At 40.4% G+C, this 26,301-nt stretch overlaps 1 protein-coding gene across 5 annotated transcripts in view; it reads right to left on the bottom strand.

Annotated features, from left to right (window-relative positions):
- The window catches only part of PDE4DIPP2 (myomegalin), an 81,027-nt gene that overhangs the window by 46,825 nt on the left and 7,901 nt on the right, over positions 1–26,301 (bottom strand). For all 5 annotated transcript variants that reach the window (XM_042993915.1, XM_042993916.1, XM_042993917.1 and 2 more), the window contains exons 2-17: positions 25,643–25,774; positions 24,434–24,553; positions 24,121–24,213; positions 23,766–23,978; positions 22,299–22,457; positions 21,292–21,405; positions 20,739–20,876; positions 19,138–19,317; positions 18,026–18,220; positions 15,083–15,250; positions 14,845–14,926; positions 11,305–11,396; positions 8,081–8,197; positions 7,609–7,746; positions 6,456–6,568; positions 4,533–4,660 (exon numbers count right to left, since the gene is read on the bottom strand). In XM_042993915.1, coding sequence (XP_042849849.1) covers positions 4,533–4,660; positions 6,456–6,568; positions 7,609–7,746; positions 8,081–8,197; positions 11,305–11,396; positions 14,845–14,926; positions 15,083–15,250; positions 18,026–18,220; positions 19,138–19,317; positions 20,739–20,876; positions 21,292–21,405; positions 22,299–22,457; positions 23,766–23,978; positions 24,121–24,213; positions 24,434–24,553; positions 25,643–25,774 — 2,182 coding nt within the window. The remainder of the gene's footprint in view (positions 1–4,532; positions 4,661–6,455; positions 6,569–7,608; positions 7,747–8,080; positions 8,198–11,304; positions 11,397–14,844; positions 14,927–15,082; positions 15,251–18,025; positions 18,221–19,137; positions 19,318–20,738; positions 20,877–21,291; positions 21,406–22,298; positions 22,458–23,765; positions 23,979–24,120; positions 24,214–24,433; positions 24,554–25,642; positions 25,775–26,301) is intronic.

Genomic DNA, 26,301 nt, shown 5'->3' with positions numbered 1-26,301 from the left:
ATCATTCTTTTTTGAAACCTGGTAAAATTCCCATTGTCCACTCTACGTGTTGTGATTCCCTACCACTACCCAACTTCCACTGGAAGCAAATTACAAGCAAAATTTTTATGTGGGAAACTCGTCCTGGCTCATGTGATTATATAGAAAGGAGTTGAGGACTTACCTTTTGTCAACACTCAGACTACTTAAAAGCAACATGTCTTCTAATTATAATAAAATTACGTAACAAAGTTATTACTCTAAATGTCTAGTGAGAGGGTATCTTAAATCCATATTCCAAAATGTTTTAAGACTCAGAAACTATTATCCTACAGAAATCACCCTGATGTATTTTCCCATGGACTCATTCCTCTGATTTCTTATTACCAGGTTACCCCATACAAGCTCCATATTCCTAGCTCCTCTTTCTATAGTCAAAATGGTTCTTTACTACTAAAGGGAGAAGAAAAGCTAAGTTTTAACTTGAAGAGAAAAGAGAGAAAATACTCGAGATGTTTGTATTTCACAGGATGTTAGTATCTGAAAAAGAAAGCTATTGCACTTATTCCAGCTCTGGTACCATTTCTACGAGCCAAGATGGATGATGGACTTTAAGGGCATGGGTCTCTAATATTTCATCCTAGCTTCCTAGGCAGTTTGTCCCATTTCCATGCAGGTCACTGGCGGCAGACCTGGAGAATTACTGCTGAGGCCCTAGTTGAAGAGGCAACTTGAGTTTTTCAGGGACATCCAGTGTGAAGATTCTAGGAATTTTTCATATAAAAAGATCATGAAAGCAGAGAAAACAGTAACTTTATCCTACCAAACAGGAACTAGAGTTTTCTAATACTAGCTCAAGGAAAGCAGAACTATTGAAGTTTTTTTTCCCTCTACGGTTTATAGTCTAAAGGGAAGTGACTGTAGGTAGGTCAACTTCTATTCCTCAGTGGAAGGAACAATTTTTGGTGTAGTCTGATCTGCTTCTCCTTTCCCTAATCAGAGGACCCCAGATTCAACTGGAAGACAGAACACCCAATTTTCTTAAACTGTTTCGAATCTAAAGCCAAACTCCCCAGGACCAGATACCAAATCAGCATAAATTAGCATAAAAGTGAAAGGTCTTTTATGTACACCTAGCCCAGAGGTCACTTAGGTATAAACTGTACAAGCAGGATATACTCAAGAACCTTCTAGGAAAACTTTTGTGGTGAGAATCTAATATCCTGTACAGGTCATGATTTTCTGGATCTTTATAGATCTCTTACTGTTCATAAGGACATGGACAAATCTTTTAAAAATATGAATAAGGAAGTAGAAGTACCAAAAATACCGTGCTGTCCACAGTGAGCGAAGAGAAGGGCGTGTGGGAGAGGGGTGGGTAAGATTAAGGAGAAGCGTGCATCTATCAAGGCAAAGGCTGGCAATATTAAAATAGCTCAGTTGTGCCTTTTCAGAAAAATAACGTGGCTAAACAGCTAAGAAGGAAACACCAGAAAAACGCTGACTTATACGAGGCACTAATAATCATCAGACTTCAACAATATAAACCTGCAACAGAAAAGAATTTAAGGGAAGTATCTATCAAAAGGACTCCCATTTCACTCATTAAATAAATCCTGGAGGTCCTTTACAACTCTACAGCTCTAAAATTATAGACTTCATCTACCCTGACCTCTTACCATCATTACTTTGCATATTTGCTATTATTCAAAAACAAAATGTAAGAAAAAACAAATCTATCCATATGGATTTTACTCAATTTAAGTTGTATGCTTCCAATTAATCATGGCCTGGATGTAATTCATTCATTTTCTCTCAAGATTTTTTCTTTTTTTTTTTTTTTAATTCAAGCACAAGGTTCTTGTGGGGCTCAGCCTCTGACTCTTGATTTCGGCTCAGGTCATGATCTGATGAGATCTGTGAGACTGAGCCCAGCGCTGGGCTCCACGCTGAGCATGCAGCCTGCTTAAGATTCTCCCCCCACCCCTCCCTCTCTCCCCTGCTCGTGCACGCTCAAAAAAAAAAAAAAAAATTATTGTAATGTTGAAAATGCCTGACAAAGGTAAAATAATCTAGTAAGATAAAGGGTCTGTACTCCTGAAGAGAGAATAGAATCATTTTATATCATGCTTAATAGAATTATGTGAATGATGTGGCCTATCACAGCATCATCTGTCTATGGGTTATAGAATAAAATTCATCAGAGTCGAGTTCTCTAATAAGATGCCAAATTATCCCACAAACTGTTAGACTAGCAACCCCTCTCCAGGTAGCACTGTTTGCAAGCCTCATTCCAGGACATTAGTAGCAGATTTTAGCCATATCTATGGTAGCAAAATCAACCTCTTAATTTACCCTTTCTCACAAAATCACTTAATTTTCTAAAACGTTCCCCAAGGATCAATATTAAAGTAACTATAGCACTAGTCTGTCTCTTTGGGACCCAAATCAGGACCAGAATTCACTTACTTTCCTCCCCTGCTTATCTATTATGATAATTTTTCAATAGGAAGTTGGGTTTCTCATTATTCATCCAGCTACTTTAATATTTCTAACACTTAGTAACAGTTCAGGATACCAAGGGGAATTTCTACTCTTGGAGGGGGATAGAAGCAGGGGTAGAAATTATCAGAAATTACTGTAATCACTGAGTCATTAGAACCCAAAAAACCACCCATGTTTGAATCTAAACAGGACACTTGAAAGCTTCCTTGGTCTGTTAGCAAAATTAAGGAAAAAAAAAAACAACCAAAACACTTCCTAAATGCGTTATAATCATATGACAGACTAGTCTTTGGTGGGTTTAAGTTTCTATAAGTTCAATTACCCCCTCTTTACTTCTAGAACATTACAAAAAGCTATGTGCAGATGGTCTCTAAAGACTAGAAGACTAAGAAAGTAGATGGTTCCTCTGACACTTCCTATCTCCTTCCTCAAATGACCCCTCACCCCAAAGGCCATTAAAACTTAAAAGCATTTCCATGAAGAGAAAGGCTTAAGGCGATCAATCTTTTGCAAAATACTTAATCAGAACATCTCAGGGTGCTTCTCCTGGAGAACATTTTCTTCCCTGTCCATTTTGGTTTGACTGTTGTTACAGACATGGCTAAGGTTACAGAGACTTGGACAGAATTTAGAATGTAAGGCAACTCGTGTCAACCCACGAATGTGAAAGAAATACAAGTGTCATGTAAAAAATGGAGGGAAAACAGAAAAACCATTGGGTGCCCCCTAGGTGAGAAAGAGTATGCAGTCACATTTATGATGCTGGAAAGCCTCCAGTCCCTGTTCACCAAATTCTGTGTTTAAAAACTAAAATCTCAGCTTCTAATCTAGGAAACCTCCAACCAGCAGAAATACAAAACCTCAGGGTGTTGAACCCACAAAGCTCCAAAAAATCCTGGTTACTTTTTACACTCTTGGTATTTAAGATAGTAGAAATACAATCTACAGTGCCCCTTTCCTTATGCATCTCCTGCTACCATAAGAAAGCACTGAGACAATGACCAAAACCTGATATGTGATTTTTTTTTTTCTAAACTATTCAAACACTCCAAAGCTTATTATTTTAATATGGAGTAATGTATAAGCACTAAAACATGAAAAACACAGGACTCCATCTAATGCCACTACCAAATGGCTGCAATAGGCTATTTAGTGAGATGCTGAATTTAGAGGGGGACATTACATTTGAAACTATCTTTTTTACATAAAGAATTGTGACTCTGAAAGACATGGGAAGCGTTCTTATTAATGTTCTGACTAAATAGTATACTCTTGGTTTAAAGAAAAAATACTGATGGAATTTCATCTGCATCTAATCTAATTTCACTATCCATTTGATTCAATATCAACTCTGAAACAGTATCAGAGAAAAGGTTCACCGTAAACACTTGAATGGTCTTTGCCTCTGCTCTTCAGCTTGACCCTTGACCCTTCTACTACTTGCAGTGGGCTACGGCAAGACTTGGCTTTGATTACCTTCTGAGAAGGGTTATACCACTTTTGCAAAGTCATTCTTATGGACATTTAATCTCTCTCTTTTCTCTTTCATCTTGAAACTTTTATTTGATTAAAAAAATCCTCTCTCTCAAAGAGCAGGAGTTGACTGAATGGCAAAAATAATACACATGCATGCATTTATGACAGGATATGGTACATATGAAATGGGCGGTGAGGGCGGGGGAGGAATAAACTTTATTGGCCCACGGAAAGAGAAGAGGGAATGAGGGGGGCCGGGGAAAAGAGTGAATACGGGTGGGAAAACTGAAATGGAATGATTTAAAAGGTGCACATTCATTTTGTAACCTCCGCCATTCAACTCAGAGAGAGATCTGCACAGCGCCGCGCAGGGAGACCAAAGCGAGTTTCACTCTGTAGCTGATGCTACTTGCAGCAGTTCTACCATTACCAGGTCACCATTTAATTCTGCCAAAGCCAGACAAGGCTCTCGGGTTAGTGCAAACAAGGTTTTCCATCCTGGGCTGCAGTCTGACCCGCCAGTGCTCAGAAGGCATGCTTGTGACGAACTCGCACACTTTCCAGTTCCCCACCTCCAATGGCGGCCAGGGTCTCCAGCCTGCTTAAGCGCTCCAGGCTTCTTCCAAGAACTTCTTCTAGCCGACCACGTATCACCTGGACCCCTTCTAGTTCCACCTGCAGAGTTCGGTCTCTCTCAGAGCTGAGTAAACACGCCACATGGAAGGAAAATGGATTAGCTGTCGACTGTAATGAGTCTACATATACTTCCAAAGAGTCGTGAGACTTTCTAAAGGATGCTCTCCAGGACACAATCAACGAACACAGTCTTTGTTTTGGTACTGTTACTGTTCATTGCTGACAGATTAGCAAGGCCTGCTCCTTTATGCTAGATTCTGGGCCAATGTCACATAAAACTATAGCTCCTAAGACTTATCTCACACCTCTATAGCCAACATAAGAGAAATTCTGCTTTTTAAAAAAAATTTTTTTTTTAATGTTTATTTATCTTTGAGAGAGACAGAGTACAAGCAGAGGAGGGACAGACAGAGGGAGACACAGAATCCAAATCAGGCTTCAGGCTCTGAGCTGTCAGCACAGAGCCCGACGCGGGGCTCGAACTCATGAACCACAAGATCATGACCTGAGCTGAAGTCGGACGCTTGACCGACTGAGCTGGGACCCAGGCACCCCAAGAAATTTCACTTTTTGACTAAGAGTATTCGTTTCTGAAAAAACAAAACCAGGAAAAACTACATGCAAACTGAAGCAATACTGAGCCAAACAGGACTGCTATTAAAGATAGGTGTTCTCTTGGGGCACCTGGGTGGCTCGATCAGCTCAGGTCATGATCTCACAGCTCGTGAGTTTGAGCACCGTGCTGGGTTCTGTGCTGACAGCTCAGAGCCTCGGTTTCGGCCCTCTCTGGCCCTCCTCTGCTCGTGCTCGGTCTCTCTCTCTCTCTCTCTCTCTCTCTCAAAAATAAATAAACATTAAAAAAATAAAATAAAATAAAGCCAGGTATTCTCTCATTTGTTAACCAAACTTGACACAGCGTTAAAAAGGAATCCAGTTCAAAGACTAAAGATCCAGAGATTCTTTAAAAAGTAATACAGTCAAGGGGTGCCAGGGTGGCTCAGTCGGTTAAGTGTCCAACTGAGGCTCAGGTCATGATCTCGTGGTTCATGAGTTTGAGCCCCCTGTTGGGCTTTCTGCTGACCACTCAGAGCCAGGAGCCTACTTCAGATTCTGTGTCTCCCTCTCTCTCTGCCCCTCCCCTGCTCATGCTCGCTTGCTCTCTCACTCAAAAATAAACGTTAAAAAATTTTTTTTTGAAATTAATACAATCAAGTTGTCCTATCATACCTCTCTTCTGCTTTCATTTTCTTCAAGGAGAAAGAAAAAAAATGCTTAAACTGAATACCAAACCAGAAGAAACTGAATAGTAAAATAATAAAAATTAGGAAAGAGAAAAGGGGTGAGGACCAAAGGCAAATGAGAAAAAAAATTAAGGGAATAATAGAAAATGAACCAGAATGCTATAATATACATGACCAAAAATCAAGAGGTACAAGCAAGCATATTCATCGTGATGGCTAGCAGTGATCCTGGATTGATACTGGCCATCACGGTAAATATATTTTCTTTCATGATACTCAGTGAGTATCAATACCCTTTATACCCTTACTCTTGGAATAGAACAGCCCTTACCAGGACATGGAACAGAGGAAGGAAAGGAAAATACATTGAACGTTTACTATATGCAAGGCATTATTTGAGACATCTGACAAGTCTTCTCATTTGATCACTGTGTAGCTATATGAAAATAGGGACTATTTCTGACTTGAGACTTAAACACTAGGCTCAGAGCCATCCACACAACAAATGACAAGTTCAGTAGTGCCAGTGTCTTTGCTCTTTTTTCTTCCTGCTTCAAGATCATAAGCATCTGTGCCTAAAGATGAATAGAAGGATATATATTGCCGTCACTCTCTTACCTCTCTGGATGGGCATGGAACTTCACCAGACTGCTATAGAGCTGTCTCTCTGCTTGCAAAGCCTCATTGAGCCGACTCCGTTCATCTACCAGCCCTTCAAGCATTAGCAGCAACTGAGGAAAAGAAGCAATATGCAAATGGAGACAGGAGACACAAAGCCACATTGGATCCCGAGAAAGCAACCAAAACAACGTACTAGCATGTACTATGACCAATAAAACTCACTATCTAACTACTTAAGCTTTCTGTTATATTTTACAGTTTTCAAATCAAATCACGCAGGGGCGCCTAGGTGGCTCAGTCGGTTAAGAGTCCTGCTTTGGCTCAGGTCATGGTCTTGTGCTTTGTGAGTTCAAGCCCCTCATCAGGCTCTGTGCTAACAGCTCAGAGGCTGGAGCCTGCTTCAGGGTCTGTGTCTCCCTCTCTCTCTGCCCCTCCCCTGCTTGCACTCTGTCTCTGTCTCTCTCTCTCAAAAATAAATAATAAACATTAAAAAAAAACAAATAACCAAAACTCTATAGGGTAGATTTCAAGCATGGGAGATAAAAGTAGAAAGAGGAGTCAGAAGCATGGGAAAGAGGCTAAGAGAAGAGAGTGGAAGGAAAAGAGAGGAAAGGTCAGAAGGAGACACACAGTAGGACTTACTGGTATTTTCATTCATTCAATAAATATTTATTGAGCACCTTCTATTGCCAGGCTCTGTTCTAGGGATAAGCCTACTATCTAGTGGGTGGAGGAGACACCATCGGTCACAGACATGTGTCACGGTGAGCCATAATAAGTGCTGCAAAGAAGGTGAACCATGACAGTGTGCAACAACAGAGGTCTGTGTAGGTGAACTGCTCCAGTTAAAAGCTAGGACTGGAGTGAAATGAGTAGTTAGTGAGAGAGATGATAACGCAGACAGGGAGTATAGATAAGTAGGTCTTTTTTAAAAAGTCTGGCACTGAAGAAAGGTCAGATATGGGGTGGTAGCTACCAAGGAACTACAAACGTTAGGGGCCTCTGTTGCTGCTACTGACCAAGGCAGGAAACTTTAGAGCACAGATTCTCTACAAAAGTCCATCAACGCCCCTTCATAAGTAATGGAGAATGACAGCTTTTCCGTTGTCTATTTCACAATAAAAATAAGGTTTATATTTCAATAACTTACTTGTTGTCTTCGATTTCCTGAAGCTTCCTGACCCTGTGATTCTACTGAAGCAACTTTTTCCCGAAGTAGTAAGACTTCTTGGGTCAGGCGTTCCATAGCTGGTATGTCTTCAGGATCAACCAGTTGCATTTGCAGGTCCTAAAAGTAAAAAAGCAAAAAACAAAAAACAAAAAAACTAGTAATAAAAATGCTATTAAGCGGAGGAGCAAAGGAGCAAAGGTCCCTGAAACAGTCTACGCTGTCAAGTGGAATACTGATAAGTCATACAAAAGTAACAAACATTCGTTATGAAATCTCAGAGACTCTACAGAAGTCAAAGAGAATATGGTGATATTTAAGAGGCTCAGACTAACAGTGCATCAAGGAAGCAAGCACTTGGCCGGGGGACTCAAAGTATTCAAATGTCTGAAGGTGCCCTACAGGATTCTGAGCTGTAGTCATTTCCAATGGTCTTTAAAAAGCTTTGAAAGACCTTTATGAGGTCTTCTTTTATCTGTATGTTCCTGGTCAGGGACTCCAGATCGGCCGCCTGCACCTGCAGCTCTTCCTGTTGCACAGCCATCACAGACTGTAGTGCAGAAAGTTCCATCTGCGGAGAGGAGAAATCCTGAAGTTAGTGGGTAGAGGAGACGGCATCTATCACATCTACATTTTAACACCAAGGCCAAGGTTTTCCCACATTATATCACCATCAGTCAGTAATGCAAGTAAAAACTAGAAGATGAATAGTCCTCTACTGGATCAGATCAATAAAGCACAGAGTGTGGTATGGTACGAAGGCGTGTTTTATGGGAAGCTGTAGTGGTAGTTTTAATGATGTCCTCCGCTTTAGTCAGCACTATAAAACATCAAATTTGTTTAACTAATGAGTTTATTATGTTGCTTAAAAAAATAGGTCACCGTTAGCAGGTGAGTGAATCCTCCCAACAACCCTACAGAATAAACTTCTCTTCTGTTCCCCAATTTACATATGAGGTGACTGAGGCTGAGAGAAATTAAGGAACCTGTTCCAAGTCCTGGAGCCAGGAAATGGCAGATCCAGAATGCAAACTCAAGGAAGCAGACTCCGCACACGAGGCTGTCATGCCTTTCCTGCAGAGTCTATGCATCCACATGTTCTTCGTGGTAACGGCAAGTTATTTGTAAGTAAACATTTTAAGGAACTATTTTGAGATATGTGAAGAACACAGGTGTAGGGGGCACCTGGCTGGCTCAGCCAGTAGAGCACGCGACTCTAGATCTCGGGGTTGTAAGTTCAAGTCCCACATTGGGTGTGGAGATTACTTAAAAAGAAAGTCTTAAAGAAAAAGAAAATAGGTGTGACAAGGAAGACAGATGACACACAGAGAGTTTAAGGCACAGCCAAGCTTCCTAAAGGAAGCAACACCTCTTTAATATATAAAATGTGAGTTACCTGCAATAAAAATGTTACTTCTACCTCCATCAACACTGACAGTTCACCATGTGGGCTCCTGATGATTTGCAACTACACAAAGTTATCTGGTGTTCTGGGCTACTGTGGCATGTTAGGAAGAAATGCTTCTCCCATTTCCTCACATGTCGAAGGACCTCAATTAATATAACTCCTGACCTTTCTCCACTCCTTTACTCAGCCCCAGGCAGGTAAGGGACTTGTCTTAACGGTATATTGGGGAAGAATAAATGAGGTATGCTTGACTTAGCTCCATCTTTCTTCTTTTGGGGAGGCACCTGTCTGCAGGAAGCCTGTTTTTGCCACTGCTTCTCCAAGGGCAGGCCCACGGTTGTCTGTGACTAGGTAGATAGAGAAGTCTACCCAATTCTGGGGATTGGCTAGCAGGCCTCTTGGTTCTTGCATTAAGTTCTCCACCTAAGCCTTTATCTGTAACACAGTTGGTAAAATAACTATCTGCCACTACTTTATTTCTCAGTTTGTTCAGATCCTGGGTATGAAAAAAGGAAGGCCCTCTTCAGAGGCCTCTATCATTACAGGTGGGTATTTGCTCCACATAAGAGAAATTCAAACATGAGGAAGCTACATTATTGCGGCATGATAAAGGTCTGCAGTGAGGCAGACATGGGCTTTAAATCTTGGCATAATCTTCCTACAAGGCATTAAACTGAGCTTCAATTTCCTCAACTGTAAAAACGGAAAAAAAACACCTACTTTTCAGGGCTACGTGAGAATAGAGAAAATGTATTTAGAAGTGCACGGCAGGCAACCAGTGAATGTTAATTACTGCCGCCACAGCTACTATTATTTCAAGACAGTAGGGGGAATGTTTAAAAATTTGGGAAAATTGACATGGCTTTTGGTACATTATCTAATATTAGAGGGAATGTGATAATGAATATATATAGCACCGAACCGGGGAGTGGGAACTGATTAAAGACACAAAAGTAAGCAATATAGCTAAAGATAACTCACTCAAAATAACCATTCATGGTCATAAATTTATGACCCCCAACACAGGACAGAACCAAAAAGTAATATTACACTGAATTGAGTATAGACGGGAAAAACAGGAACGGCATGTGGAAACCGAACTGAAATATCTGACACGAATAATCAGATAATGGCTACAGTAGAACCCCTGCCCCTCAAAAAAGAAAAAAAAGGAGGGGAACTAGGGGATTTTGAAAACTGGTATTTTTAAAATGCCACACAATTTCATATCCTCAAAACTGGAGTCATGTAACAGGAGTCTGGTTATAAGGAGAAATATAGTTATGAGAAAAGAAACAAAGAAGTACAGTAAGAGAACTTGACCACAAATGCGAATACACGTCTTATGTTATAGATTAACTCTGGCAAAGAGATGGACTACACCTGATATAGACTAGCCAGGTAAACTGAAGTTAGGAGCCCATGACACTGCTGACCCTCTGAATTAGTGTTAGCTGGTAACTCTATACTGTGGTCCTAATACTTCTTCTACATCATAGCTGGACATACAACCAGCTGTACAGAGAGGCAGAAAGAGAAGGGATTCTTCTGGAAGGCTGAGAGGCCTCTTCTGAGAAAATTCATGAAAACTCTCACCAGAAATAGGGCATGAGAATGGGAAAATTATCTGCTCCAAGTCATGACTTCTTAGCAAGTCTTTTGAGTCACAAAAGACCTCAATTTAAATCTTAGCTTCAGGTGGCTTAGTTACAGGACTATTTCCCACCTCCGATGTTTAAAAAAAAAAAAAATCAGTGTTTCAGCTTCTTCATCTATAAAATAGGGTTAATACCACTCCGTTTACAGAGTCATAAGCATTAGTGCTAATTTACGTTCCCATACAGTGCACTGCATACAGCAAGTAGTCAATAAACATTATTGATCAGTCCCCACAGTCTTTAGTTCCAGGTTTTTAAAACTAATTTTCCAGATCAAACGTCACAATTCGAAGCAGGAATTATATAGTATTTCACTTTCACAAGTCCTTTACAATTATTCCAATTAGCAACAGGCAGAGAGAGCTGCTATAAGCTCTTTTCAGCACTTAAAAGTTTAATGGTCTCCATGTATAAAAATAAGAGCATCTTTTGAGAAAATATGCATATAAAGTGATTTCTGGTTTTCTCCAAAAAGATAAGTCTTACTTTGCTTTTGGACCTAGGTATTATACTTGGACAACTGTAGCCTTGAATATAAACTATCTTGAAATATAAACTATCTTGAAAGAAAATACCAGGAATTTAGAAATTAGGCTCACTGAGAAAACTCACCCGACTTTCTCTTTCTTTTTTAGCCATGAGCTCGAGTTCCTCCTTGGCAGTACTCAGTTCTTTCTCCAGCCCGGACACTGCATCCAAGTCTCCTGGAAATGAACACACAGCACTAGCTTTGATCACTACAACCCAACACGACCTCTGCTGCTTTGCTTCTGGGGAATTTACTCTGAATACACAATCTAACAACAACAATAACGACGAATATACGTATAGGTTGTTCTTTGCAGCATTATTTGTAATGGCAGAATACTGCAATCAGTCTACAGAAGACTGAATAAACCACAGTATGTCCATGCAATGAAGTACTATAATCAACCATAAGAAAGAATGAGGAAAATCTTTATGAACGGATATGGAATAATTTCTAAGCTATACTGTTAAGTAAAACAGGGCAGGTACAAAAGGATACACCTAGTGTAGTATGTTTTACATTAGGAAAGGGGGCAACAGGAACACACACATACACATCACACAGAGACACAGGACTGCTCTCTTACTTTGCAAAAAGAAACCTAGGGAAGGATAATCCAGAAATGAAATCAGTTGCCTTCAAGGGAGGGGTGAAAACAGGAGAGAAATGTTAGGGAAGTAGTTGGGGCTTCTGAGCATACTTTTCTATATATTTGAGTTTTGAACCATGCTAATGTTTTATTCTTAATGTGTAAAGTTAGTTCAGTAATCATGGGCAGGAAAAAGCCTAAAACTGAATATTAACATAAACAAACCTGTATAGCAAATAGATAAAATAAGCACCTAGGAAATAAAAAAGTTAACCCAAATAATTTTTTGAATTCACTATTCTAACTATATACCTTCAGTGGGAAATAGTCTAAGGATTAAAAAAATAAAAAGAAACCTTAAACATTATTTAATGATTCTTTCTGCTGATAGGTGTATTCGTGTAGCAACCCTGAAGCCATTTTTGTGTATTGTGCAAATGTATAAATATATTGACGTTATAGGTAAGCAGGTTTCTCAATGTCAAAAAAAAAAAAAAAAGAAAAAGAAAAAGAAAAAAACAGAAAAGAAAGCAGATACAAATACAAAGTAAGCCAAAGAAAGAACTTGTGTTGTTCAATTAGAATTAGAGAAATCAGTATCAAACACACATACACACACCCCCCTTTAGTTCTGTTCATGTAAAAGGGCCTAGAAGCTGTGAACCTATCTTATGCCCAGAAATTAGTATCTAAATGCCATTATCCACTTAAAGGAACCAGAGCCCCTTGAAGTAATGGGTAATTCCAGGGCTGAGGCAGGGAAAGTAAAAGTTGATCCCAGAACATCTTATTGTGCCAGAAAATGTAAAAGTGCTGAAAAACTGATGGGGAAATACCAAAAAGAACAGAGGAGCAGCTAGAAGGGGCTCCAATTGGCCAAATCTGGGATAATTTGGGCATCAAATGGAATAATAACAGAAATAGACAATAAAATGTGTTTTTTAAAAAAAGAATCTAGTAGAACACATTGATATAAAAAAATGGAGTGGGGAGAATACAGAAAGGGCAGAGCTTCTTTGTAAAGGAACACACACTAATAATTAAGGAAGAAATTTTAGAAATAGAAATCACTTTATTATTATTATTATTTTTTTTTATGCTTGTTTGGGGAGGGGGAGAGAGAGAGAGGGGAGGGGGGAGGGATATAGTGCAAGCAGGGGAGGCGCAGAGAGAGGGAGACACAGAATCCAAAGCAGCCTCTAGGCTCTGAGCTGTCAGCACAGCCTGATGAGGGGCTTGAACCCACGAACCATGAGATCATGTTCTGAGCTGAAGTAGGATGCTCAACTGACTGAGCCACCCAGGTGCCCCAGAAATCACTTTTTTAAACTACCAATGTAATATAATAGTTGATTCAGGCAAGGCTGAAAGATGCTAAACCCCTGGGTGAGTGACTGTGGGGAAACAGAACTGCCAACTAAGATATCAGTCTGGCAGATTACTAACACAAAGGGAGACATGAGCCTTCCCAATGGAGAGATCCAGCAGATACAACCTTAACCAAGGATAATACTAACTGGTATCATGTGCTCCTGACGTGATGCACTGAGAAAGACATCACCCTTGTAGTATTCTTGCCAAAAATGTTAAACTTGAATCTAACCATGAGGAAATAATCAGAGCCAAATTGAGGGCCATGAGCTGACCCAGAGTTTTCAAAAATGCCTATGTCAAAAAAGACTAGAAAACTGTTCCAGATTAAAGGAGACTACAGAGACATGACAAGTAAATGCGATGCATGACCCTGGAGGGAGAAACCCAGCCATCGAGGACATTCCGGGGACAATGGGAACTCTGAATATGAACTGTACATTAGGTACCAGGACTATGTTAAGGTTGAATTTCCTGAATGTGATAATTATACTGTAGTTATGCAGGAGAATGCCCCTGCTGTTAGGAAATACGTAACGAAGTATTTAGAAATGAAGAGTTAGGATACCTAAGTAATTTTTAAATGGCTTGGAAATTAACATTATATCTGCGTGTATGCATATAAATTAAGAACGCAAATGTGGCAAAAAGTTAACAGGGGGTGAATCTTAATACAAGTGTATATGTGTTATTTTTGCCACCTTTCTATAAGTTTGAAATTTGTAAAATACAAAATTGTGGAAAGGTAGTTTTTGAAAAAAGGTAAATAGGGAATAAACAAATCCAGCATCCATTACTCTTTGACTAACATAAAGTTTTCCTACTAAAAAATAACTACTCGTGTGACTTATCTATGGAATTGCATAACAGTTAATGCTGTAACACAGAAACAAAGTTTTTACATTCTTAATATCATTTAAAGATCGTAAGTTAGTTATCAAAGTCCACAACCTTTCTTATTATAGCGCTATAATCACCACTTCATTAATGACGGTAAGCCCCTATTTCTAGAACTCACTGGGGAAACATCTTCCTTGATGTTAGGAAAGGCGGGGAAGCTACCACAGATCCCGGCCTTTTGTTCTATGAAAGTCAGAGACTGTAATCCCAAGCACTCAGTATAAGTTTTGTTCCTACTATGCACAGAATTCAGCTGTTTTGGGGGAGTTCAAGGCCTACCACTGTCTCTTACTTAGATGGCTGTGATCTTGGCAAACAGCTTAATGCACACTGCCGCCCCCCCCCCCCCCCTGCACCCCCCCCCCCCCGCCCCCGACATGTAAAACAAGTTATGCCAAGTTACAGTGAGTAGACAGGGACTGCCTGAAAGACATCCAGGAGAAGGTGTCAGCCCCATGGTCTTGCTGTGTAGGTTGGGAAACACTACCTCCTGCATTTCTGAATCCCTGCAAAACTACGTGAAAAGGACAATCAGGAGGCAGTTTCCCTGGGCCGAACCGTGTACCCAGAACAACGGTGTCAATTCAATGTAAGGTAAGGTCAGTTCTTTCTAAAGAGACATGTCTTTAGCCTTTTAGGGAAATCTAAACTTATTTTTTTCCATTAAGGTAGGAAGAGAAAGAGAGTCTTGGCCACACCTATTAACAGAGTTACAGGAAGAAAAGATGGAAGGTTCCTTAGTGAAATTAAATTTGATACGTACCTAATGAGGACCTGGCTATACTGGTATCCCCTTTGGCAGTCAATGAAATGCCATCATCCTTGGAGGGTATATGCACGGAACCCTAAAAATTGGAAGAGTCAGGGGATTTAGGAAAGTGCGGGAACCATGATCACAGTGACAAGGACTTGGAAAGGTATTAAAATGATCAAACTTCTGCCTCCCACACAAAAAGGAAAGGCAGTTGGCATCAACATCTACACAAGTACATAGTTCTTACTTGATCAGTCTGATCTCCAAGATGGGGGCTGCTGGAGGTAACTTCAGTGGATTGGTTAGAGATCAGTGCTTGGGACACCATGAAGTCTTTCCCTCCTAAATACTGGCGCAGGGCCTGCAATTCTGAATTTCTTTCCATTAGGGCCTGTACCATCTTCTCTGCAGAGGCCTGGTAAGGAAATCACATGGAACATTAGAAAACAAAATTCACGTTATGACGTTATTCATTTAAAGCCAGTTATTTATGAAAAGCCAGTGGGGCCCTTCAAAAGTTTCCTTGCTTTCAGTTTATAGCGAAAAACACAGCTGAACATTGGAAAATCTGAACTGAAGTCATCTATTACAGACAGCACAGTCTGAAATGGGTTCTGCCAGAACTCTATCAGGCTAAGGTGAGAAGATTCTGGTTGAGGTGGACCAGAGTAGATGTCCTTCATACTGGGACACATGTGCCTTTGGCCTGGATGCCCTCTACCCAAACATTCACTTGCTTTGCTCCAATTACATCTTTGCCTATTGCTACCTTCTCTGACTGGCCTCCTCTGCATATCCTATCTAAGACAGTGATCTTTTCTCTACTCCTGATTCTCCTCATCCTGCTAAGTGTTTTACAACACACTTACCATTATCTGATAGATCTGTTTATTATCTCTCCCCCAACTTGATGTCCTAAGGACAGGTTCTAGGTTTTCTTCAGCACTGAATCACAAGCACCCAGAACAGTGTCTGGCACACAGTAGGCACTTAATACGTATTTATCCAATGAATTAATTACATAGAGACACTTTTATCAGACCATACAATCTGGAGAATCTGAACCTCCAAACCACTGAACACGGTTTTGTTTAATTTCAAATCCCAGTTTTCTAAGATAGATGATGGCACATTAAGGAAAAGGATCTAGAACATTATTCATGACCTTTACCCCATTAAAAGTGTGCATTTAGGGGTGCCTGGGTGGCTCAGTCAGTTAAGTGTCTGACTGCTCAGGTCACGATCTTGCGGTTTGTGAGTTTGAGCCCTGCGCTGGGCTCTGTGCCCACAGCTCAGAGCCTGGAGCCTGCTTCAGATTCTGTGTTTCCTTCCCTCTCTGCACCCCCCTCATGCTCTGTCTCAAAAATAAATACACACTAAAAAAAAAATTTTTTTTTTAAAGTCTGCATTTAATCAGAAAATCTGGAAATAATAAACTAAGACTAAAATTACTGGGGGTATAAGGTGATGAATCAGAACTATATTAGCTGTCTCAGCACCAACTGTTTCTGGGGACAATAACTACTGTTTTAAATGAGAAGCAGAGCTCTTGTCATAATCTCTAAGGGAAATAAAAGAATAACCTTACAATTTTGGTAAGATTCGGGCCCTTTAGGGATTTGGACATAACCATCTAGATGCTAACAGTGCATTATTAATTGATCTTAATAAATATCTATGGAAATTATTATGGAAAAAAGCATAAGTAACATACAAAATCTCTTGGGTCATATATATGATCTGGCTTCAAATTCTTTCTCTAGTAGTGTTGTTGTTGGCAATGGTCCTCCAAGTGGGGCCCATGGACTAGCAGCATCACCATCATCTGAAAGCTTGTAAGAAATGCAAATTCTTAAGTCCTATCTATCTCTCCTAGTTTCTGTCCCCAGGAGTGAGCATGGGAATCTATGTTTCTAAAAAGCTATCCAGGCGATTTCTCCTGCATGTAAAATTTAAGAAGCAGATCTAGGAGAATACAACCCTTTCTCTTTTTCTGGAGTTAAAATGATCGTTTGTAATTTCACAGTTACCTCCTAGCTTCCATTATTTTACTCTCAGCAGCATACAGTACTTCTGAGGTGTACTAATTCTTTCAAATTACAAAGGGTTAAAAAGAAAACTCACACAAAGACTTTTGTTAGCCTCCTGCCAGACTTAAATGATTCACAGTGATTCTGTTAGGTCTACTCCAGAAGCAATTTCTGTATCTCATTTAATAGGAAGGAAATGTATAATCACTTCAGGGGGCCTGAGAATTAGACGAGAGGAATAGAACTATCTCAAGATATAAGGAAGCATTAGAGAATGTTATGGTCAAATGATAAGAATCTGGTGCCCCCTAAAGCTGTCTGGGGGGATTCGAACGACTGGTCCCTAAAATGCAGCTCACCTCTCTAGCCTTGAGGAGGAAGATATCTGTGAATGAGGATAAATTAAGAATTGCCTTTTGAAAAATTGTGTACCAGTATTTTAAGATTATCCCATATTATTATAAGATTATTTCTTCTCATCAAGACCTTTAAAAAAACCCAGTCTGTTTTCCTCTTAAGAGAATTCAGTTTTTATAAGAATTAAGAAAAAAATATGTGAAGTTTAAGTTTTCCCATACCTTGGCTGGAAACAGAAAATATCACTGAAGTTTTTTTTTAAAGGTTTTTTTGTTTTATTTTAGAGAGCGAGCGAGCGAGCGGGGGAGAGGGGAGGGGAAGAGAGAGAGACAGACAGAGAGAGAGAATCTTAATCAGGCTCCACACTCAGTGCAGAGCTCAATCCTATGACCCTGGGATCATGACTTGAGCCAAAATCAAGAGTCAGATGCTCAACTGACTGAGTCACCCAGGCGCCCCCAAAATATCATCACGTTTTGATAATTTAGAATCAAAACCAAAACACTCCAGAATCCCGTATGTGAAAATTATCAGAATATCAAGGAAAAGAAAATGTACATAATGAAATTAATGGGTATGTGTATTGTTTAGGCAGCCTTCTAAATGCAAAGTGCTCTAAAAAATATCGCACGTTTTGGTGACTGATATGAAACTATAGTGTAGGTAACAGACTGAAGGGAAAAATCCTCACGAATGGAGTATAAAATGACACACATACACACACACATGACGATGTTCAAAAGCTTCCTATTCATAGTCTGTAAATGCACCCATGCTGTTCTGGTCTGTGTGTTGGTCCTTACTTGGCTCTCCTGCTCTCTGGTGCTCATAGACTGAAGCAGGCCTTGAATCTCTACTTCATGTTCCACTGCTTGTTTGTTTCGATCACTTAGAAGTTCCTGCAGCAGCCTTTCCTTTCTCTGCAGACGCTGGCACAGCTCCTCGGCAATCTCACTCTGTCCTGGTCCGAGTTTGCAGAGCAGCGTTGAGCTAAGATCCTAACACAAAAGGGACGGTGTAAGTTTTGGAGGAAAGAATGCCCTCTACTACATATCAAAGGGTTTATTCTTTAAAAATCTATTATAGAAGAAAGAGCTATGGGATTCTGGAGAGCAAGTATCCTGTTTTACTCACTTTTGTTTCTCCAGATCCAGTACAGGCCCGGCTCACAGAAGACCGTAAACACGTGCTCAGTGAATGAACATGAACAATATAGAAAAATACTTGTAATGGCAACTTACCTATTGTTTTCTGAAGTAAGCCCTTTCCCTATTTGCTCAGAGTCCATAATAATTAACATTAGATAAAGATAAATGGACACTTAGTTCATTTTTATTTATTTTCTCCCCAGTATAACTTATATGGGGGAAACACAAAACCATAGGCTAAAAAAGACTAATGAGCCTATGTTAGCATGGTGACGAAGTTCCTCCTTCCATACTGAGAGGGAGGGAGCACATGGTGGTTAAAACTGCCTAGGCTGCTTCCTGGGTCTGTCAGTTACTATGTTACTTTGGATAAGTGTCATCTCAGAAGCCTGTCTCCTGGTCTGTAAAAGAGGGGTAATGATATCTATACCTCATAGACTTGTAAAGATTCAATGAGTTAGCATTCATTAAGCAATTAACACAGTGCCTAACAAACATGAGCACTTTAACTAAAAAAGGTCAGCTCTCACATTAAAGGTGGATGTTTCTGTTCTCATCAATTCTCACATGACTTATTTGAGAAAGATAATTGTCACCTTGAGTTTATAGGTGCAGGAAAAAAAAGTCCCAGGGAAAGCCAATGACTCGCCCAGGCACAGAATAGAATTCGAGACTTGGGTCACTAGCCTCCCAGACCTCAAGAGTCCTAATCCAAGACAGATTATGCCATCACTAAACCAACTGCCTTCAAGTAACTAAAGTCTTGCCTCCACTTCTTTGTTCCTGTCATGCAGAGATGTCTGTAACTGCTGAATGATACTTTCTTGTTCCTTCTGCCAATGGCTAAATTTGGTTTCCATTTCTTCTTTCAGCCACTGGAGGTTTTGACAGGTAGCAGATAAGTGTTCTACTTCCAGGCCTTTGGCCCTGAGCAGACTCTCCATACTCTGCAGTAACAAAGAAAACAACTGTAAGTGAAAGGGCACCCCACACTCCTCAGGATAAACAAGAAACTTGATCCACCTTGAAATGTCTCCTAAATTGACAATTTTTTTGCAATAGGAGAAACCTTAGTATCTAATGTAACAATGCCATACTAATATATGTATATATATTTTTTTGGTTTTGGAAACTCTCATCTAATTTTTAGAGAAATAAATACAATGTGTATGATAAATGAAGTAGTTTTGAGGAAGCAGGTTATGCTACAGAGGAAGTGAAGGACTTCTTTAAGAAGTGGCAGATGGTCAAATGTATAAACTCTAAAATACATACACAAGAAGAGCCCACAGGAAATATTACTAAGCAAGTGTTCTGACCGTGGCTATAGAAGGACATGTATATAATATTAGAGAGAAAACAACAGTATAACAGTTGTACCCTGGCAATGCTTATGTAAAAAGTGTACAGATATTGACAAGAATTAGAAATAAATCAGAAGTATGTCTAGTTGCCGTGCCTGCATGGCTCAGTTCGTTAAGGGTCCGACTGCAGCTCAGGTCATGATCTCATGGTTAGTGAGTTTGAGCCCTGCATGGGGCTCTGCACTAACAGTGCAGAGCCTGCTTAGGATTCTCTGTCTCCCTCTCTCTGCCCCTCCCCCTCTTGTGAGCCCTCTCTCTCTCAAAAATAAATACATTAAAAAGACATTAAATTTTTTTTTTTTTTTCAACGTTTATTTTATTTTTGGGACAGAGAGAGACAGAGCATGAACGGGGGAGGGGCAGAGAGAGAGGGAGACACAGAATCGGAAACAGGCTCCAGGCTCCGAGCCGTCAGCCCAGAGCCTGACGCGGGGCTCGAACTCACGGACCGCGAGATCGTGACCTGGCTGAAGTCGGACGCTATCTCTCAAAAATAAATACATTAAAAAGACATTAAAGAAAAAAAAGATGTCTAGAAATCTATATTCACTGCTTCCTCCTGCAAAGTTCACAGTAGACTAACACTTCTCACTTCCTAATCTGTAATGGTGGAACTAATGATTACTGTTTTTGTTTTTGTATTTTTTTTCTTATAAAGCAAATACATTGTTTTTTTTTTTTTTTTAATTTTTTAATGTTTATTTATTTTTGAGACAGAGAGAGATAGAGCATGAACGGGGGAGGGTCACAGTGAGAGGGAGACACAGAATCTGAAACAGGCTCCAGGCTCTGAGCTGTCAGCACAGAGCCTGACGCGGGGCTCGAACCCACGGACCGTGAGATCATGACCTGAGGCGAAGTCAGACGCTTAACCGACCAAGCCACCCAGGCGCCCCCTAAAGCAAATACATTGGTTTTCAGAAAATGACAGAAGGAGTTGACACTTCAGGTTTAGAAATCCAAGTGGGACAGAGACACCAAGTCATGGCAGATTGTGCTCTTACCTGCATGGTAGCTTCATTAGAGGAAAGAACACCACGCAGTCTCTCTAAGTCATGATCTCGCTCTCGCACAGCAAGACGGAGTTGACGCAGTTCTTTTTCTTTTTCTTCCAGAGTGGAGAACTTTTCATCTATAGCCCGCTGCAAGGAGAGTAAGGATCCTAAAGCCCCTTCAGATTCACTACTGTGATCACACTCATTCATTAAGATTCCAAACACAGGGCGCCTGGGTGGCTCAGTCAGTTGAGCATCCGACTCTGGCTCAGGTCATGGTCTCACAGTTTGTGAGTTCGAGCCCCACGCCAGGCTCTGCGCTGACAGCTCAGAGCCTGGAGCCTGCTTTGGATTCTGTGTCTCCCTCTCTCTGTCCCTCCCCAACTCGCGCTGTCTCTCTCAAAAATAAACATTGAAAAAAATTAAAAATTAAAAAATAAAAATAAAACAAAGGAAGGAAAAACCAACTTCAAAAAGCAGCAAATTAAGTAGACCCATATTTGTACAGTACCTGAGTAAATGGAATAATCCACAGTGCCATAAACAAAATTAAGGTGCATACCTCCAGAGCAACATCTCTATCTTGTATTCGCTGCCGAAGTTTCTCAAGCAACATTTCATTCGCTTCAAGGGTTTTGTCGGACTTATCTCGATACTGCAAGAGCTCCCGAAATTCCTGATGAGACCAAAAAATGTTTTCCTTTATTTATTTGTCCATTACACACCAAATTCCAACATTCTGCCAACGAATTTGTTGTTTAGGATAAAAGACAAAATGTGACCACTCTCAAAGAAAACACAGGTTAGCTGAGATGACAGGCATATAAATCGTTAACTATTCCACATCATATATATATGTGTATAGACACATGCGTGTGTATAGGTGTGTATTTGTATAAATGTATATACATGTGTGTCTGTATTTGTGTGCAGCTACAGGATGCACCGTCTACATCTGCCTGAAGGTGTCACTAAAGATCTCACAAAAGAGATTACATTTGCTTTGAATCTTAAAGGACTAGGAATTTCAGGTGGAGGTATTTCTATCAGAGAAAAAATGTAGGCACAATATGTGCACAGTATGAAAAAATTGTATGATGAGAAAAATGTAAGGGATTCGATGGGACTGAAGCTTAGAGCAGGTGGCCGTCACTGTCTTTACTGTTCCATATTTTCCCTAAAACATTCATTTTATCATCTAAGTAACTAGACATTCGTATACAGATGTCCTCACCTACTACACTGAGAGCAGCGGTCATATCTTCTCTGTCTTCCTAGCACCTCACATAGTATCTGGTTCACAGAGGTGTTTAATAACTATTTGCTGAATGTTTATTGCTTAAGACTTTCGGGTCTATATTTATTATTTCCTACACTTGCTGGGTAGCACTGGTGGTTCATGAATTGTACTTTCTATTTATTTTGAATCCTCCCAGTTCCTATCTCTCAGTGTTCTACATGTAACAGGTACTAGACACAGGCAGGTGGCCTAACGTCTTGAAATTACATGGACAGAAATTTCAGAGCTCTGTGAGCCCAGTTTTAGTTGAAATCATTGTGTAGACTCACCTGAAGCAGCTGTTCCTTGTGACTCAGACTATGGTTTAGGTGCTGAATGTGCTGCTCCCGGGTTCTAATCTCATTGTATTTTTCAGCCTCCAGGATACGAAGCTGTTGGCTCTTACTCTGCAATTCTCCTTGAAGCTGCTGCAAGGCTTTTCGTAATTCCTGAATTACAGATTCAGATTCCCTTTTTTAAACAATCTAAAATTTTCACATGGTCAGTACATACGAAGACCTTAAAACTTCCAAGGGATATAGAATAAAACATAAAGTAGAAAAAAGTGCCATTCTTAACTAGACATGTATCAACCAGGATATGGGAAATGATAACTGTGAATGGAGGTAAGATGTAAATTTCATATTATACTTCGGTATACTTACTTTCTAGTTTAAAAATGATAGATCTATGTAACTACTTAAGCAGAACTCTGTCCCCCTGTGAACCTGGATCCTTTACAATAAGCTCAAGGACAGAATATTTCTACCATCCTTTTAAATCTTAAAAAAAAAAAAAAAAAAAAAACACAAAAAAACTGGGGCACTAGGTGGTTCAGTCAGTTGAGCATCCGACTCTTGATTTCAACTCAGGTCATGATTCCAGGGTCATGGGATCAAGCCCCATCCCATCAGGCTCTGTGCTGAGTGTGGAGCCTGCTTAAGATTCTCTCTTTCCCTCTGCTCCTCTCCACCCCCTACCTCTCTCTCTCAAAAAAGGTGAGGGGGTAGGGGAGGGCCCTGGGTGGCTCAGTCGGTTAAGTGTCCGACTTCGGCTCAGGTCATGATCTCATGGTTCGTGGGTTCAAGCCCCATGTTGGGCTCTGTGCTGACTGCTCAGAGCCTGGAGCCTGCTTCGGACTCTGTGTCTTCCTCTCTCTGCTCCTCCCCTGCTCACACTCTGTCTCTCTCTCTCTCTCTCAAAAAATAAATAAACATTAAAAAAAATTTTTTTAAATCAATAGCATATGCTCTAACCTAACAAGATGAAGGAACCACTTATGAATTATTAAAAAAAAAAAAAAGAAGTGGTTAATTGTACGTGCCACTCCTTGGACGTTGGTTGTTGCTTCCCACAATTCTGTCTTGGTAACCTTTCCCCATCCTTCAGGAATAACCTAAGATAGCTGCCTTCATGGACCTTACCCAGACTCGCTTCCTCAGCCCTTCCTGTATATTCCTCTAGGACCCAAACATACCTCCTTTGCTTCATTTCAGTCTTTACCACACTAAAATTCTGTTTCTGTGACTGTCTCATACTACACTACAAGTAACTGAACAGGAAAGAGCCTGTGATATTCACACTTGCATTTCCAGAACCCAGCCTGATGTCTGGCACATGGCATGAGGGCAACAAATGTTGAGCTGAATTAACTGGATCAAGTGAGTGACTCAAGGGTTCAACACAAACTGTCCTAATGAAAAGTTATTATCAGGGCCAAGTCAGCACTTCTGGCCACAAAATGATTACTGATTTACCTGGTTATGTTTCCAAGAAGCCTCCTTCTGCTGTTCTCTCTCATGGGCTGCAGCCTCTACAAACTGCACACATCGTTTGGCATCCACGAGTTGGCGTTCTTTCTGGCGTATGACCCTTTGGAGTTTCTGTATTTCGAGCTGGCTACAGAACAAGGCACTCTGAAGGTCAAGCAGAGCCACCTGCTGCTGAGCTGGGGAAGCACCCTCGGAGCTCTGAAAAGACAGTAAAAAGCGTAATCACAAGGAGGGCAAGCACTGAGCAGCGGAGAAGACCAACAAAATTAAGACTGGCACCAAAAATGGCAAGTCCTCAACAGGAGCCTCGCCTCCTGTCCTACATCTGACCCTCACGTACATGAAGTTGTCCAAGCTGGCTTTGGTGCAGCATTTCTCGAAGCTTTGCCATTGTGTCATTTTGACCTTCAATCACCTGGTACAACTCCTCGGTCTGAAAATGAGACAGGGAGTACCAAGCATGTTAGGAAACTAAAAATAAATTCCATTATCTTGCCTGTATAGATTTTAGAAATACCAATTTTGATTATACTCCAGTTTTTCTAGGCTAAGATCTGTCAGTCTGATGATCTGTTTCTATAAAATACAGAGTATGTGTCTACCTTGATGGAACAAATCATTTCCTCAGAGGTCCCCAACTGCCAAATATTTACCTCATTTTCCCTGCTTTTCAGAGTTTCCTTGAGGCTTTGAATTGTACCATCTTGCTTCTGAGAGGACTCCTGAGCTGACTTCAGTTCACAGCTCATTTCATTCAGTTTCTCCTGAAGAATCTGAATTCAGAAAAGAAAACGATTTCTTTTAACCTCAGATGCAACCAGAAAGTCTTTGCTCAAATCTAGGTTTAAAGGATTTCCTAGAGAATATTACCTTGTTATTTTTCCCCCCACAGAGAGTAACCATTAAAGTCCTAGGTCAATCATCAAGACAAAGTAGCAGATAATATGAAATTCTTCAATACTCAATTGCTTCAATTCTTCTGCACTGTGCACTTAGAACTTTCTCTGTGATGGGCAGCTGTAATGGCCACCTGTCTACATGAGTCACTGTGGATCCTTTACACAAAGACCAAGGAGCTCTGCTATCTAGGACAGGACAGAACACTACAGGGGTACACGAGGCCAGAAGCTCACCATCCAAATTGTGGCAACTGTTACAATTTTCTCCTAAATAAATGTTAGAATCCTTGGGCTATAAAGGGGTGAGAAGTTAAGCTAAAATCAAAAGCACAAACCTCTTGTCTCGGTGCCTTCCACAGGTAAAGACTGCATTCAAGCCTTTTTTTTTTTTTTTTTTTTAACTTTTCATGTTTATTTTTGAGAGAGAGAGAGAGAGAGCGTGCGCACGAGCCAGTGTGCATGAGCATGGGAGGGGCAGAGAGAGAGGGAGACTCAGGATCTGAAGCAGGCTGCAGGTTCTGAGCTGTCAGCACAGAGCCTGACGTGGGACTTGAGCCCACGAACCATGAGATTATGACCCGAGCCGAAGTCGGACACTCAACCAACTGAGCCACCCAGGCACCCCAAGAACTACACTTCTAATCAAATATTCCTTAGAGCGCCCAGGTGCCTGGGTGGTTCAGTTAAGCATCTGAGTCTTGATTTTGGCTCAGGTCATGGTCTCAAAGTTCCCAAGATCAAGCCCCAAGTTGGGCTCTGCACTGACAGCACAGAACCTGCTTGGCATTTTCTCTCTCTCCCTCTCTCTGCCCCTCCTCCATTCGCACTCTCTCTCAAAAGAAATAAACTTAAAAAAAAAAACACAAAAAAAACCAGCACACAAAAACAAAAAAAATCTCTTAGAACAACAGGAATACACAGTATCCACTTCCAAGTCCTAATCAGGGCCTGGATTGATCATACCTTGTTGGTGGCCTCTGTTTGCTGGATTTTTTCCTGGAGTTCTGCCAAGTGGGAATCAGATACAGACTGCGGAGTTATAATGGTCTCATCCGAATTCAGCTTCTGTTGTTTGTGTAACTCTTCAGTCATGGGCTAGAAAGAAGCAGCAAGACAAGAATTTGAGTTAAATGTAGCCAACAGTACATTTTATCTTCAACTGCTTCCAGCATCTTTTGGCAGAGGCGTAGAAAACCGAACGTGTTGCATGGATTTAGCAGTATGAATTCCTAAAGACAACCCTGTTCCTTATTGAGAGGACTGGTTTACTTAGCCCCAGCTCCTCCCCCTATCTTTCCCTATGAACTCACGCAAACACTACAGAGTCAGTTAAAACAGATAATTTAGAGTTCAAAGGGAAGATTAAAAAAAGAAAATGTTTATGATGACCAAATACTCACTTTATCCTATTTCCAATCATGGAATTCAGTAAGCAAACCTATACCATCCATAAGAAAGGAAAGGTCTATTTCAACAGTCTTTCTTATAATATGCTTGTTCACATTACTGGAAAAAATGGACAGATTTTGAATATAGATTATCCATATCATATACATATCGATACTAAATTTGGTAATTGATATATTTTTTTAAACATTTAATTATTCATTTTTGAGAGAGAG

This window comes from Panthera tigris, chromosome C1, assembly GCF_018350195.1.
Source record: "Panthera tigris isolate Pti1 chromosome C1, P.tigris_Pti1_mat1.1, whole genome shotgun sequence".
NCBI classification, from domain to species: Eukaryota; Metazoa; Chordata; class Mammalia; order Carnivora; family Felidae; genus Panthera; species Panthera tigris.
Note: the sequence above shows the minus strand (reverse complement) of the source record. Positions and strands in the feature narration are given on the sequence as shown.